Source organism: Tauraco erythrolophus, chromosome 22, assembly GCF_009769465.1.
Source record: "Tauraco erythrolophus isolate bTauEry1 chromosome 22, bTauEry1.pri, whole genome shotgun sequence".
Taxonomy (NCBI): domain Eukaryota; kingdom Metazoa; phylum Chordata; class Aves; order Musophagiformes; family Musophagidae; genus Tauraco; species Tauraco erythrolophus.
The window spans coordinates 1,001,250-1,014,972 of NC_141486.1; the positions used below are offsets into that span (position 1 = coordinate 1,001,250).

Sequence of the window (13,723 nt, forward strand, 5' to 3'; positions counted from 1 at the left end):
CCCTCTGCACCCTTGGGGATCCCCCTGCCATGTCCCACCGCTCACGCAGGGACGTGCCAGCGCCTGCGACCCTGCACCAGCCCGAGGCTCCGTGGGGTTTGCCATGGGGACAAGGCTTAGTGGTGGCACGGATCCAGGCAGCCATCAGCCAGGTCACTTAAATGGTGCCTCGGCTCAGCGAGGGCCCCGACTGAGCCTCTCCCCAGCTCACTGCCCAGCTCACTGCCCGGCTCTGCCAGCATCCCCAGGGCTGTCCCCAGCCATCCTCCACGGCCACGCTGGGAAACTGAGCTGTGAACATGTCAGCTCTGCTCCACGGGGCACCTCTGCCACCCCCAGCTCCCTCCCACCTCACTGGCTTTGTGTGTGCCTGGGTGCATCTGTGCATGTGCATGTGCATGTCGGTGTGCGTGAGCCTCCGTGGTCTGGGCGCTCATACAATTCCTCTGTGTGTTTGTACCTACGCGTGGGACCGTGTACACCTTTTGCACACGCATGGGTGTGTTTGAGGTGGAGGTGGGTTTGTACCCTCCTCTCTGCCCACCTGATGGCCCCGAGTGGGGGGAACGGGGTTAATTCGCTGGGCTCAGCACCCAGAGCATGCCAGGGAGATGGAGGGGCCGGGCCACAGGCTGCCCAGGGCACCCAGGGGATCCAGGCTGCACCCACCGCCGCTGCCGATTTGGGCTGCACCCTTGTGTGCGCCGAGTGACCCATGCAGACAGGCGGAAGGAGCGCGCCGTGCTTGTGTGAGCAGGTGTGCACGCACGGCATGCACTATGCGCGTGCTCATGGCTCTCTGTGTCTGTGCAGGTGTGTGCACACTGTGCCTACGTGTGTGCAGCCTCTGTCGGGGTGTGCCTGTGCCTCCCGTGTGGCAGCGGGTGTGCTTGTGTGTCTGCTTCGTGCGTTGTGAGATGCTGGGGGCCGCGGTGCTGCGTGCAGACAGGGGGTGCAGCTGTGGTGCACAGCCATGCGAGTGTATGGGCTGGAGGTGTGTGCAGGGGGGGTGTACATGAAGCATCGTGCGTGTGTGCGTGCTTGTAGTGCACGCAGTGGGGTGTGTTCGTGTGGCAGTACGTGCGTGTGTACCCGTGCAGTGTGTGCTCATGTGTGCACATGGATGCGTGTGCGTATGTGGCACAGTGTGTGTGCACCAGTGTTTGCACACTGGTACAAGTATAGACATGCAGTGTGCTGTGCGTGTGCCCGTGTTCACATAGCAATGCATGTGTGCACAGGGCATGTGCGTGTGCACGCAGCGCAGCCCATGAGCATTCCCACAGCCATGTATGAGCGCGCAGTGTGTGCCTGCGTGGCGCTGCCCCTGCCCACACCTGCCCGCTGTGTGGGGGTGCCCGTAGCAAGTGCACACATGTGTGTGCCCGCGTGTGTCCACAGCGATGCGTGTCTGCGTGTGGTGCATGTGTGCACGCATGTTGCTGCCTGCATGCGTGGTGTTGGGTGGGAATGTCTGCACACCCGCTGTGTGCGTGAGCCCGTGTGCGCCCCGGGGTGTGTGCGGGTGCCCGTGTGTGCCCCGGGGTGCGCGTCTGAGCCCGTGTGTGCCCAGGGGTGCGTGCGGGTGCCCGTGCGGCGGAGCGGGCGGTCCGGCCGCGCTTACATAAAGGCTGCAATGCGGGCAGCAGAGCCCCGGGGCCCCGGAGCAAGACCCCGCTCGCCGCGGCTCTGCCCGGCCCGAGCCCCGGGGGCGGCCGGAGGGGCGCCGCGCGGCCGGGGTCGCTGCGACCGCGGGGGCGGCGGCGGCTCGATCCCCTCCGGGGCCGGAGCGGGGGGTGCCCGGCGGTGGCAGCGGCGGCGGGATGGGGAGGGAAGTCGCCGGCCCGGGGTACCTGGCTGGAGATGAGATCCTCGCAGACGGAGAGGGCCATCTGGATGGCGTTGGGCTTGTGCGTGACCGAGGTGGCGTTGAGCTGGAGCTTCCAGGTGCCGTGCCGCTTGTTGGCCTGGTTCACCGCCTCGCGGAAGATCTGCTCGTGCTTCTTGGTGCTCAGCACCGCGCCGATGTTGACGATCTTGGGGTCGCAGCCGGCGCGGGCGAAGGAGGAGGAGAAGAGCAGGGCGAGCAGCAGCAGCCGCATGGTGCTCATCCACGGGCGGCCCGGAGCCCGCCGGCCCCCCGCGCCCGCGCCCGCGCCCGCGCCCCGCCGCCCAGGGGCCGCCCGCCCCGCTCCGCGCGGCCCCGTGCGGGGCCCGGCCCGGCCCGGCGCGGCTCGGCGCGGCGCGGGGCGCTCTCCGTGGTGCTGAACGGCCCGCGCCGCCCCGCGCCGCCCGCCCGCCGCCGGCCCCTCCCGCGCCGCCGCAGCGCCCGCCCCCCGCCCGCCCCCGGCCCCCGGCGCAGCGCGGGCGGGACCCCCGGCGGCCCCGGGCGCTGCGGCAGTGCCCCGCCCGCGGGGCTGGGCGCTGGGGAAGGGTCGGTGGTTTTACAGCCGTGCCCCCCGTCGCCGGGCTGCCGGTCACCGCGGGCACCCGCGGAGGGAGGCGGCGGGGCGGGGGTCTGGGGCGGGAAGCGTGGCTGGTGCAGGGGGTGCTCGGAGCCCGTCTGGGACGGAGCCTCCGGCTGCACCGGAGAGCGTGTCCTGGGGGTCCCGCTCCGTCCATTTCACTCACACTGCCCGCTCCGGGTCTAGGTATCCCCCTTGCTTTGGGAGGCACAATCACACCAGATACTGGGTAAACCAGGGTCTTCTCCAGGCATAATCACACCAGACTGGGGGTAAACGAGGGTCTTCAGGATTTGTTCTCCAGAACAAATATTCCCGGTTATGCAGCATCTCTGAAGAACGCGCTTCCCCAGCCCTGGCTGGGAAGTGTTGCTTGTGACAGGAACACCATGAGGGTCTGTGTTGCCTCTAGTGCTGGAGAGCCCTCCCTTGACCAACACACCTCTTGGGCAGAGATTTAAGCAGATGCTCAACCTGGTTCTTTGGCTTCACTCTATCCCTCCAGACAGAGCCCCCGCTCTTCCAGACATTAGCTCACAGGGCAAACGACCATTTTCCTTCATTAAATTCACCACATTACTCTGGGATATGACCTTAAGATTTGTCTGCTGAGGAGATTTCTTCAGGTTGTCTTTAGCCATCTGCCCCTGGGCTAGCATTAGCCTCCCCTGAAGGAAGTGGAGGCACAGCAGCTGGTGGCCAACATCTGGAGGACAGTCCAGCTCCATGGCTGAAAGGGATTAAGTTTCACTCCTGGACCACGTCTTTCCCGGTCCTGGGTCAGAGGGCTGAGATGGCCAGAGCAGCACAGTGCTCTCCAGAGCCGCCACTTTGGCCCTTTTGGAAAAAAACAAAGGGGTTGCAGATAACGACAGGGTGTTGCTTTGTGACTGCGTGGGACAGATGCCATCAGCCAGCCCTCTGTATGGCAGCCAAGAGCAGAGCAGGCTGAGCACTGCGGAAGAAAAATCACCCGGGATATTTTTGCATCAGCCATTTCTAGGGTATTGCCGCAGCCCACCTCTCTGCTTGCCTGCAACGTGAGTTGAAGCAGAATTTTTTTTCCCCCAACGCAAATTTTCTCGCTGGCATCTCTGAAGTGCAAGTTGCCATGGAAACCATTTTGTCTGTGTCCCACGTTGCCCACATGCACTTGGAAGAAGCTGCAGAAGCAAAATGGCCGTTGTGTCATGCCGCAGGGTCTCAGCGTACGAGGGCCCTGTGTGCTCCACAGCACCCTTCCAGCTATGAGACCTCCTGAGAGAAGCTACGGATAATTGCCTGGGAAAGCGACGAAACCCATGGAGGTTGTGACATGCTCCGCGAGAGAAGGAAAACGGCCCCACCTCACCTTAACTCTTGCAGTGCTTTGCGCGGAGCTCCACACCAGTCCTGCTGCGCTCTTGGCACAGACTTCCAGGCACGCTTCAGCCCTTTCAGTGTCACCGTGTCATTCCTACTCCTTCCGCCTATGGAGACGAGGGACCTGCTGTACCCGTGTGATGTGGTCCTGTCTGGAAGGGACGAAGGGGGCAAGTTAAGGAGGGTTGCATCCGTATCCTTAGACTGCACACATTTGACTTCATCCTGTCCTCTGCCTACCAGCTACATTTCCAGTAGTTTTTTTGGGAAGAAACTGTTTTAGAGTGGGCTACACAGACCCTGACTCTAGTGGGTGTGACGGTAGTAGAATAAAGGCAAGACCTGGCCACAGCAGGGGGCTTAACAGACAAGAGGAAGGGAAAAGGCAGGCTCTGAAGTGGTATTTGGCTTGGTCACATTGGGGTGCCAAAGGTCTTTCCTCCTTATTATCTGGAGTTCCTGTAGGGAGAAAAAGGAGTGCAGTTACTGAGCCCCTCCGATGTTGCCCAGGGGTCTCAGATGATCCCACTCAGGAGTCAGGGTCTTCCCTCTGTGCCTCCCTTCATTTTTTTGTCTCCAGAGACTCTTGTTCCTGGCACGGTTGCAGAGATCCAAGAAGCACCTGCTTCCCTCTCAGGTCATGCCTCCCACTGGGACGTGTTGTCCTGGCATCAGGAACAGCCCGGATCACAACCTCCAGCAGCCAGGCTCAGCCGGCACAGACGTCGTCACCACACGACTTCCGCTCCCACTGCGTCCTCAGGCTCTTTGATCCTCCAAGGGCAGTGGGTGCATGCAGGGCTTTCCCCGGGTGGAAGCTGTGCGAATGGCAGGTACGGCTGCATCCACCAGCTGATCCTTGTGAGGACTCTGCCGCGAGCAAAAGTCTTTGCTTTTCCTGTAACTGCCTCTTGGCATATCGTGGCACCTTCTTAGCCACAGTTTGTCACCAGAACTTAACACGATTGCCTGTCAGCAATTAGCATGTGCGTAGTGTGATCCCGCTCTTTATGTCTGGCACCTTCTGGATGCAGGGGACTTGGACAAGGGCACAGGACTGGTGGTTGCGTGGCGTCCCATCACCTGTGAATGGTGTCATTCCTCCCCTGGCCGGGGTAAGTCAGCATCAAACCTAGAGACTTCAGGGGAGTCGCGCTGAGCCCAGCTGGAAATGTCATCTGCCTTGGGGTAAGGCATCAGTCCCGGGGATGGAAAAGATAATAGGGAATTTCATAAAAGAGGAAATCAAGCAGTAGGAATATGTGATTTGTGTCAGTCATCATGGAGCTGCCAAACAAACTAAAATTCTTCTGAGAAAGTTGAAGTTTCATTGATAGCAGTAGCCACACAGCTGTAACATCGGCTATGGAAACGGGTTTCATGTACAGCTGCAAGACGGTACGAGTGGTTAATCTAAGGTGTAAAACCAAGTCCAGCACGTACGGAGTGGCCACGGCACATCTCAAAGAGTAGTTAGTGAAGAACTGCAATGGGATGGCGGTATTCCAACAGGTATGAAAGGATTTGAGATGTGGTGGATGCTTCAGTGTTCCTGCCGTTGCTCTGGCAATCACTGATGATAAAATCTGTGAGATGGCAAATAAAGACGCCGAATAATTTGGATTGTTTGATAAACAGAGTGCTGAAACATTATAAGAGAGTGCAGAGCCACGTAAGTAGATGTAAGAATTATTGGTCCTACCCTTAGGACAGGACTGCCGATGCAGTGGAGACATCTCCTGGAAAGGTGGTCTCTAATACTGACCGGGGGTCAGAGGTCATGGATTTCAAAACTAAAAGAGGGCAGCGTTGTCCTTGGATGTGCCCCTGTGGGGTCAGAGCAGCAGCCGGCAAATGGCATAAACCTCTGTAGGAAACATTGGGGAATGCCGGATGGGAATGCTGCCCATGATCTGGGCATCACAGTTTTTACAAAGAGGCTGAAAAAATGGAGAAAAATGGCTCTGGAGAATATTTGGAGAAAAACTCCTCATGAGCTGCTATTGAAGAGGTGAGAGCGGATGAAGTCGGTGTGTGCTGCCTGCAGTACCAGGAGCAATGACAGAGCCTCCTGCCCAGTTTCATCCTATCTCCTGTTCCTATTGCTTGGGTATCTGGGCACATCCCAGGGGTGTCCCGTGCCTGGGAACCTGCCCTTGGTGGCTCTCGTCAACACAAGGATGGCCTGGGACGGGGATGAGGAACAGCACTAAACCCCAGTCTGATGTCGAGGCGGGCAGTGGTGGCAGGTGACAAGCAGGGATGATGGACAAGGACGGGGGTGCAGGGGCTGCCCACAGCTCCCACCACCTGCCTGGAGGCTGGTGCAGTGCGTTCCCCACCGTCAGTCCAGTGGGGAATGTGATTTGTGCGAGCAGCTGGGACAGCGGGAGGACATCCTTGTCATGGCGTCTGCCATCCAGCCAGACCGACAGGCAACGGCTGGCATCTGCAGAGCGTGAGGTGCCCGAAGGCGTTATTTCCATGGTGGTGGAGGCGGCTGCAGGGAGCAACGGGGTGTACACCAAGGTGAAAGTGTCTGAGCAGCCTTTTGGCCTGAGCTCTTGCTGTTGTACATTCTGGACCCAGAATGGGCTGCAGTCCCTGAGCCAGTCTTGTGCTCTCCATAAATCCTTTCTCAGCCAAGAGTGGCTCAGCCCATCCTGCTTTGCAATGCAGATGTGATGGAGTCACCAGGCAGCACAGCTCCCTGCTCCAGCAGTAGGCATCCATGGTGTCTTTGCTCACCTCTCCCAGGTGATCTAGGGCTCAGAGGGCATATATCACTTCTGGAGTCTCTGTCATCCCAGGAAGAAGCTGCAGCAACATCCTATGCCAAGCGATGAGCATTGAGATATCTGTCCCCCCTCCACTGTTGGGTTACTGCATCCCTGCATCCCCCGTGGGCAGCAGCATTCACACCATCCACCAGCACTTTGCCTTCGTCCAAGGCAGCTGGGCACTCACGAGGCTGGGGGAGTTCAAACGAGACGCGAGCAGTGAGGCTGGCTTTTGGGTACCAAGAGGTTCCTGACTGGGCAAGGAGACATTCGGGTGACTGGTAAGAGGATGGGACACGGCACATCAATGGGCAGAGGCAAAGATGGTGAGAAACACAAAACCCAGCTTCTGTGAAATCAGAAGGAATTGCATGCACAGAAACACAGCATCAGCTGTGCAGCAGGAGTGGGTGGGAATTTCCACTGAAATAGTTTTCTAAGGGAAAAACCAGCATTCACATGTTTGAAAAGCTCTGTAGGGAAACTTTCGTTTTGACAGAATTCCAATTTTCTGCTAGAAAACCAGCCAAGAGGTGGCTGAGCTTCAGCTGCCTGAGCATCGTGTCCCAGGAGATGGGGCAAGTTGTCCTCAGGGACTCCCAGCCCCCTGGGACTGCTGCATAGCAGAGGCTGGAAAGGAGCTCAGAGACATCGGTCACTGCTTGGGGGTTTCCTGAACATTTTCACCTCAGAGGACATGGGAGCCTGGGCCCAAGTAATGCCGTGATGCAGTGGCTGGAGATGAAGCACACTGGGGAACTTCAGCCCCCATGCAGCCCTTGGTGCTCCCCAACGCGTACAGCTTGCTACACTGGAGCTCAGTCCAACAAACTGGGTGTCCATGGGAAAGCTTGCCAATGGGATGTGACTGCCTTGCTTCACAAGGCAGAGCTAACATCCAGGCTTGTCAGAGTCACTTCCTTTATCTCCAGGGACTCTCTGGGGATACTGGTACACCTGATTCTGCTGTTGCACCAGTAACCTGCAGCCCTCCTCATTGCAAGATGTGGTGGTTTGAGCCTGTGCATCTTAGAATCATAGAACTGTAGAACAGTTTGAGTTGGAAGGGACCTTCAGTATCATTTAGTTCCAACCCCCCTGCCATGGGCGGGGACACTTTCCACTACACCAGGTTGCTCAAAGCCTCATTCAGCCTGGCCTTGAACAGATGAGACTGACAGCCCTGGATCTTCCTTTTTTTCCCTTTTTAGAAATGGCAGCTATGTTTTCCTTTTTCCAGTTGGTGAGAACTTCACCAGACTACCATGACTTCTCAAAAATTATGGATAGTGGCTTAGCAACTTCATCTGCCAGTTCTCTCATGTGGGTGCATCTCATCAGGTCCCATGGGCTTGTGCACCTTCAGATTCCTTAGATGGTCTCAAACCTGATCTACTACAGTGGGTGGTTCTTCATTCTCCCAGTCCCTGCCTTTGCCTTCGGTGACTTGGGCCGTGCGGTGGAGCTCGTGCCAGTGAAGACTGAGGCAAAAAAAGTCATTGAGAACCTCAGCCTTCTCCATATCCTGCGTGACCAGGTCTCCCATTTCCTTAGGGAGAGGGATGACATTTTCCCTAGTCCTCCTTTTATCACTGACATACCTATAGCAGCATTTCTTGTAGTCCCTGGCCAGATTTAACCCTGTCAGGGCTTTAGCTTTCCTAACCTGATCCCTGGCTGCTCGGGCAATTGCTCTGTATTTCTCCCAGGCTACCTGTCCTTGCTTCCACCCTCTGTAGGCTTCCTTTTGGTGTTTGAGTTGGTCCAGGAGCTCCTTGTTCATCCATGCAGCCTCCTGATGTTTCTGCCTGACTTCCTCTTTGTTGGGATGCACCGCTCCTGAGCTTGGAGGAGGTGATCTTTGAATATTAACCGTGTTTCTTGGGCCTCTCTTCCCTCCAGGGCTTTCTCCCATGGGACTCTACCAAGCAGATCCCTGAAGAGGCCGAAGTCTGCTCTCCTGAAACCCAGGGCAGTGAGCTTGCTGAGCGCCCTCCTTGCCTCCCTAAGGATCTTGAACTCCACCATTTCATGATCACTACAGCTGAGGCTGTCCTTGAGCTTCACATTCCCCACCAGACCCTCCTTGCTGGTGGGAATGAGGTCCAGCATAGCGCCTCTCCTTGTTGGTTCTTCTATCACTTGGAGAAGGAAGTTATCATCAACGTGTTCCAGGAACCTCCTGGAATGCTTCTGCCCAGCTGTGTTGTCCCTCCAACAGATATCGGGGTGGTTGAAGTCCCCCATGAGGACCAGGGCTTGTGAACACAAGGCTGCTCCTGTCTATCTGTAGAGGGCCTCATCCACTCGGTCTTCTTGGTTAGGTGGCCTGTAGCAGACCCCCACTACAATTTCAGCTGTCCCTCTTCCCTGCCTTTAATCCAGACCCATAAGCTCTCAGTTGGCTCCTCATCCATCCACAGGTGCAGCTCCATGCACTCCAGCTGGCCTTTGACATAGAGGGTGACACCTCCTGCTCTTCTCCCCTGCCTGTCCTTCCTAAAGAGCCTCTATCCTTCCATTCCAACACTGCAGTCACAGGATTCACCCCACCATGTCTCCATGATGCCAATAAGATCACAGCCCTGCAGGTGCCCACCCCTCTAACTCCTCTCGGTTATTCCCCGTGCTACGTGCGTTGGCATAGAGGCATTCCAGTTGGGCCCCGATGAAGCTGACTTCCTGGCTGGAGTGGCTGGAATTCCTTTCTGCTGCTCTTCAGGTGCTCCCAGCCTGTCTTGATTAAGCTTGGTATTATCCCGCTCCCTCTTCAAGTCTAGTTTAAAGCCCTGTGAATGAGCTGTTGTGCTGAGACCCTCGTTCCCCTTTGAGAAAAGTGAATCCCATCTGGCACTCCCTGCAGCCTGAGACCGGGGCAGCTGCGCGTTGCTGTGGGAGCTCTGTCTGCATTGCCACATCCCTCCTGCCGAGCGCAGAGGACTTCACCTTCCACCGGGCGGGCACCATAGCTGAGCTCCTTCTGAGAAGGTGGATGGTCACCGACCAAACTCACCTCTTGAGCTGACGGGGTGACTGTGCCCGGCCTGAACACCCTTCTGCGCAAACGGCCGCACCGTGCCCTGGCTGATGCGCTGCGCTCCGTTTGCCCGCTCTGTTGGCAGTGCTCCTGGTCGCTCGCGCTCCCCGGGCTGATTTTTGTAGGTGTAGGGGTGGTCGCCACTGCTCCAACAACACCCAGGCCATGTCAGCGTCTCCCGTGAGAGCTGCTGGCCCCTGGGGGGTCTATTCACTCCCCTGGTGTTCCCCTGCCTCAGGAAAGGCCCCTCTACACCAAGATCTGCCCCTCCGTTGCGGATCGGGATGGCTCCGGAGCAGCTCCCTTCGGCAACAGATTCTTGATCAAGCAGAAATGGTCCCACAGTCTGAAGAGACTGGAGGGGCCAAATTCCCTGGGAAAGAGGTCAGATGGGCTTCTCCAGGTGGCTGTGTCTCCTCAGCAGGCCCAGGTGGTGACAGGCTTCACTGGTAGCAGAGGTGTCACCTTGTTACACCCTATGAAGTGGAGAGTGGGACCTCCGCGCATGTCCAACCTCTTTGAGCTGTTATGAAGCCGAAAAGGGGGAAGGAATAAGGGGCCATTGACAAATGAGGCACTCTGGAACTCGTAATTCTTCCAGAGACAGGTGTCCTCAAAACCAGGACATCATCTTCACAGTGACAGGTACAGAAACGTGCAAGAGTTCCCACCTCTGAAACCTGCCTTTGGGAGAAGGCAGCAAACATCTCCTCAGCAGACCCCCTTTGTGCGCATGCCCAAGCTTCCCGTCCCCCTCCCAGGAGCCCACCACAGTGCTCAGAGCTCCCTCGTGTCCTCTGCACTGCCCCAGCCGGACGCAGATCTGCCCTGCTGTAGCGCATGGTGCCCAGGACACCTCCGTACTTCATGCTGCTGCTGGGAAATTTTCACGTCTTTGCGAACGTTTAATAGCTCTAGGGGCTCCTCAGCCCGTGCAGCTCCCATGTGAATGCTCCCGACTTTGGGAGAACTGAAAAATTAGAGGGCTGCTTTCCAACCTGCCAGATGTGGCTTTCAAAGACACCAAACATGATAAATGAGAGATGTATGGCCTCGGGAGTAGCTGTGGAGAATGTTGAGCAAGTCAAAGTCAGTGTTGGCCCAGTTGTGCCAATATGGCATGTAGGGGCAGGAGCTGGCACCAGCCTTTCTGCTGTGCTTGAGGTACCTGAGCCCAGGAGCCAGCCGGCAGGCTGGAGCATGGAGCCTGGGTGTGCTCCAACGTGCACTGGAACAGATAATTGGTGGGTTAGGGCTCGAACGCAAAATCCAGAGCACGGGAATTTGACAGCAAACCTGCCCCCTTGAGAGCTGTGCCCTCCTGTCATGTGGGATTGGCACTTGCTAGAAGATCAAAACCTTGTTGCCAAGGACAGACAAGACTGATTGCACAGGTTTGATTATGAAACCAACCTAAACACACATATAAACATGATGAGACAAGACTAAACAGAACCAGTATTGAAGAAAACACTGGGTTTATCTCATCTCCTTCCCTGAAGGTATCTTTAATGTACTTACAAGTCAGCACATCTGGAAGGCAAGACACACAGTCTCAAGGTGGGCTTCCTGGAAAGACACAGGTGGGGTTATTTGGTAAAAATGTCATTGAGAGCCTTTGTGGCCAACAACCCAGTTCTCCAAGGCTTCATCCTACTCGTGCAATTTTGTGAGTTGCCCTTTACTTGCCATTTCAGTCGCCCCGTCAAGTCCCAGCCCTGATCTGAAGCAGAGATGTCCTAGCAAGTACCAGCCAGTCTAAGGATTTCTAGCATGAGCGAAACACCATGTTTCTCATTTACTTGTTTGCTTGTTACTGCCCATCCCCAGCACCCTTGAGCCGGGCACCCCGGAAAGCAGGACACAAGGTAGAGTCACGCGTCCTGAGTGGCTGTGGAGGTTCTGCTTTACTCACATGTTCCCGGGTGCTCCTGCCATCACCGCCCTCAGGAACTCCCAGCGCCCTGTCCTGGGCCCATTATAGCTATCTGGAAATGCCTCTTGCACTCAGTCTCTAACACCCAGGGCTTCTGGGCAGCCTTCATACATCCAGGGCTGTTTCACTTCTGTTCCCTGCCTCCACCCATGCCAGGGAAGCAGAGGTTCCCACAGTGCCACACCAGACGTGCCCTTAATGCTTCATCAGTGGTGGGGAATGCTTCATCAGGGGACACACTCCTGTGTGTCCCACCAGGGATGCTGTGGGTGCCCTGGCCCTCCTCTTTGTGCCTGCAAGATGTCCTGGAAGAAAGATGTTCAAGATATCTGGGGAACAAGAGCAGGGCAAAGGGAGTGAGTGTTCATAAATGCTCTGGGTAACCAGTTTTTGGACTGAGCCCTTTCTTGCTGTGGAGGTACCTATTGCTGCTGGGTTATTCAGCAGCACCCTGGGGCTCTCCCTGTCTCCCATTTGTCCTTTGGTTTCCTGATTTCCATCTTGCTTGGCCCAGTTCTGCCCACTCGTAAATTCCTTCAAGCTTGGAAAAGGGGTCAAAGACGAGCTTAAAAGGAAAGTGCTCAACTGAGACAAAGAGCTGTCTAGTTCAGAGATCGGTGATGGATGGGTAAAGTCACCTTCTGATCTTCAAGACTTCAGGTCCATTCTATTCTTGCCACTCCCCACTTCTTCTGGCCACTCTCCTCCTTTCTCTATCTCCTCTAGGTTTACTCCATGCCAGACGAGGTGGTCACCATTACATGCACCTTGCAATAGACCAAATGTGCAGCTGTTTTTTTGCTCTGTTCCCAATTACATTCCTAATTATTCTTGAAGGAGGGCTGTTATGCCTGAAAATTTGTCAACTTTTCTCCAGCTGTATCAGCTCAGCTCATAGAAAAATATGATTGTCCTCTATGGACCTTGCTTCTTTTATACATTTAGCTCATCATGCCTACAAAAGCATTAATACTAATTATTCCTAACATTGCATTTGTCTTTTTGAGCAGCATGGACCAGTGAGAAGGTGTATTCACGGCTCAAGTCAAGTAATGCTGGGATGCCTCTCTGGGTGGTTAACATCTAACCCTCTCCTGTGGGTCTCACCACCTGCATCACATTTCACTGGCAGACGCTGCTGTTGGCTTGCCAGTCACTGAGAGATGTGAGGCTTCTTCTGCAGTAGTTCATAGTCAATGTCACATTTTACTGTACTGAATAATTTAGAATCATCTTAATCAGATGATTTAGACATCTATTTATCCCATTTCCCAGGTTCTGTGGAAATAAATTCAAATTTCTAATCTCCGTTGTAACAGCTGAGCTTCTACTCCTTCTCCTTGGCTCCCATCTTCCCGCCAGTTGCAAAAGCAGAGAGGTTCTCCCTGTTGTTCCAGGATTATTTAAGGACCTTATGCAACATACCTTAGAGGGAGTGTCTTGAAAAGGCAAATGAACAAACTTGTTCACCTGTTTGCTGACTCCTCGGATCTGAGATGTGACTTCTCCGCGCTGTCGTGCGCTGTCCTCCCCAGCTGGTCACACTCATTCCTGCATTTCTCAGTCCCTTCCCTGCAGCATCTAACGGATTTGCCCAGCACAGTACCGAGACTCATCGATCTGCCGTTCCCCGAACCGCCCATCAGGTGTCTGTTTGTGTGCAACGAATGTATTTATGATGTGCTTTTATGGCCTTAGTAAGTTGTTCTTGAAAATCCTTCTCTGACCTGCCCTATTTTGATTTGATCCTTCACTTAACCAGAGCTGCTGCTCTCTTCCTTTCCCTGTTTGGGCAGGACTGGCAGCCCGTCCCTCCAAGGGATGTCCGTTCACTTCCAACTGTTGTGTTCAATCTCCTGTCTAACTACACCAGCATTCTTCTCCTAGAACTGGTTTCCAATAGATCATACATATATTTACCTGAACCTTGCACGTGAGGTCTTCAAGCTGGGTCTTCACCCTGTCTGAATTCACCCTTTTAGTTGCTCGTTTTGCTTCAGCCAGACGTTCCGTTGCTGTGTACTTTTCCCTTTTCAATTATCTAGGGTGGATATTTTGGGTTGCTGCTTCTCTGGGGAATCTCTCACTATATCTACATGACAAGGCAACAAGTGGCTTCTTTACAGTTACCTCCTGAACCTGT

The 13,723-nt window shown here is 55.5% G+C and overlaps 1 protein-coding gene across 8 annotated transcripts in view; it reads right to left on the reverse strand.

The window, feature by feature from the left end:
* Positions 1–2,111, reverse strand: part of GRIN1 (glutamate ionotropic receptor NMDA type subunit 1) — a 38,737-nt gene extending 36,626 nt beyond the window's left edge. For all 8 annotated transcript variants that reach the window (XM_086625389.1, XM_086625386.1, XM_086625387.1 and 5 more), the window contains exon 1: positions 1,854–2,111. In XM_086625389.1, the coding sequence (XP_086481515.1) occupies positions 1,854–2,111 (258 nt within the window). The remainder of the gene's footprint in view (positions 1–1,853) is intronic.
* Between the last annotated feature and the right edge of the window lie 11,612 nt (positions 2,112–13,723).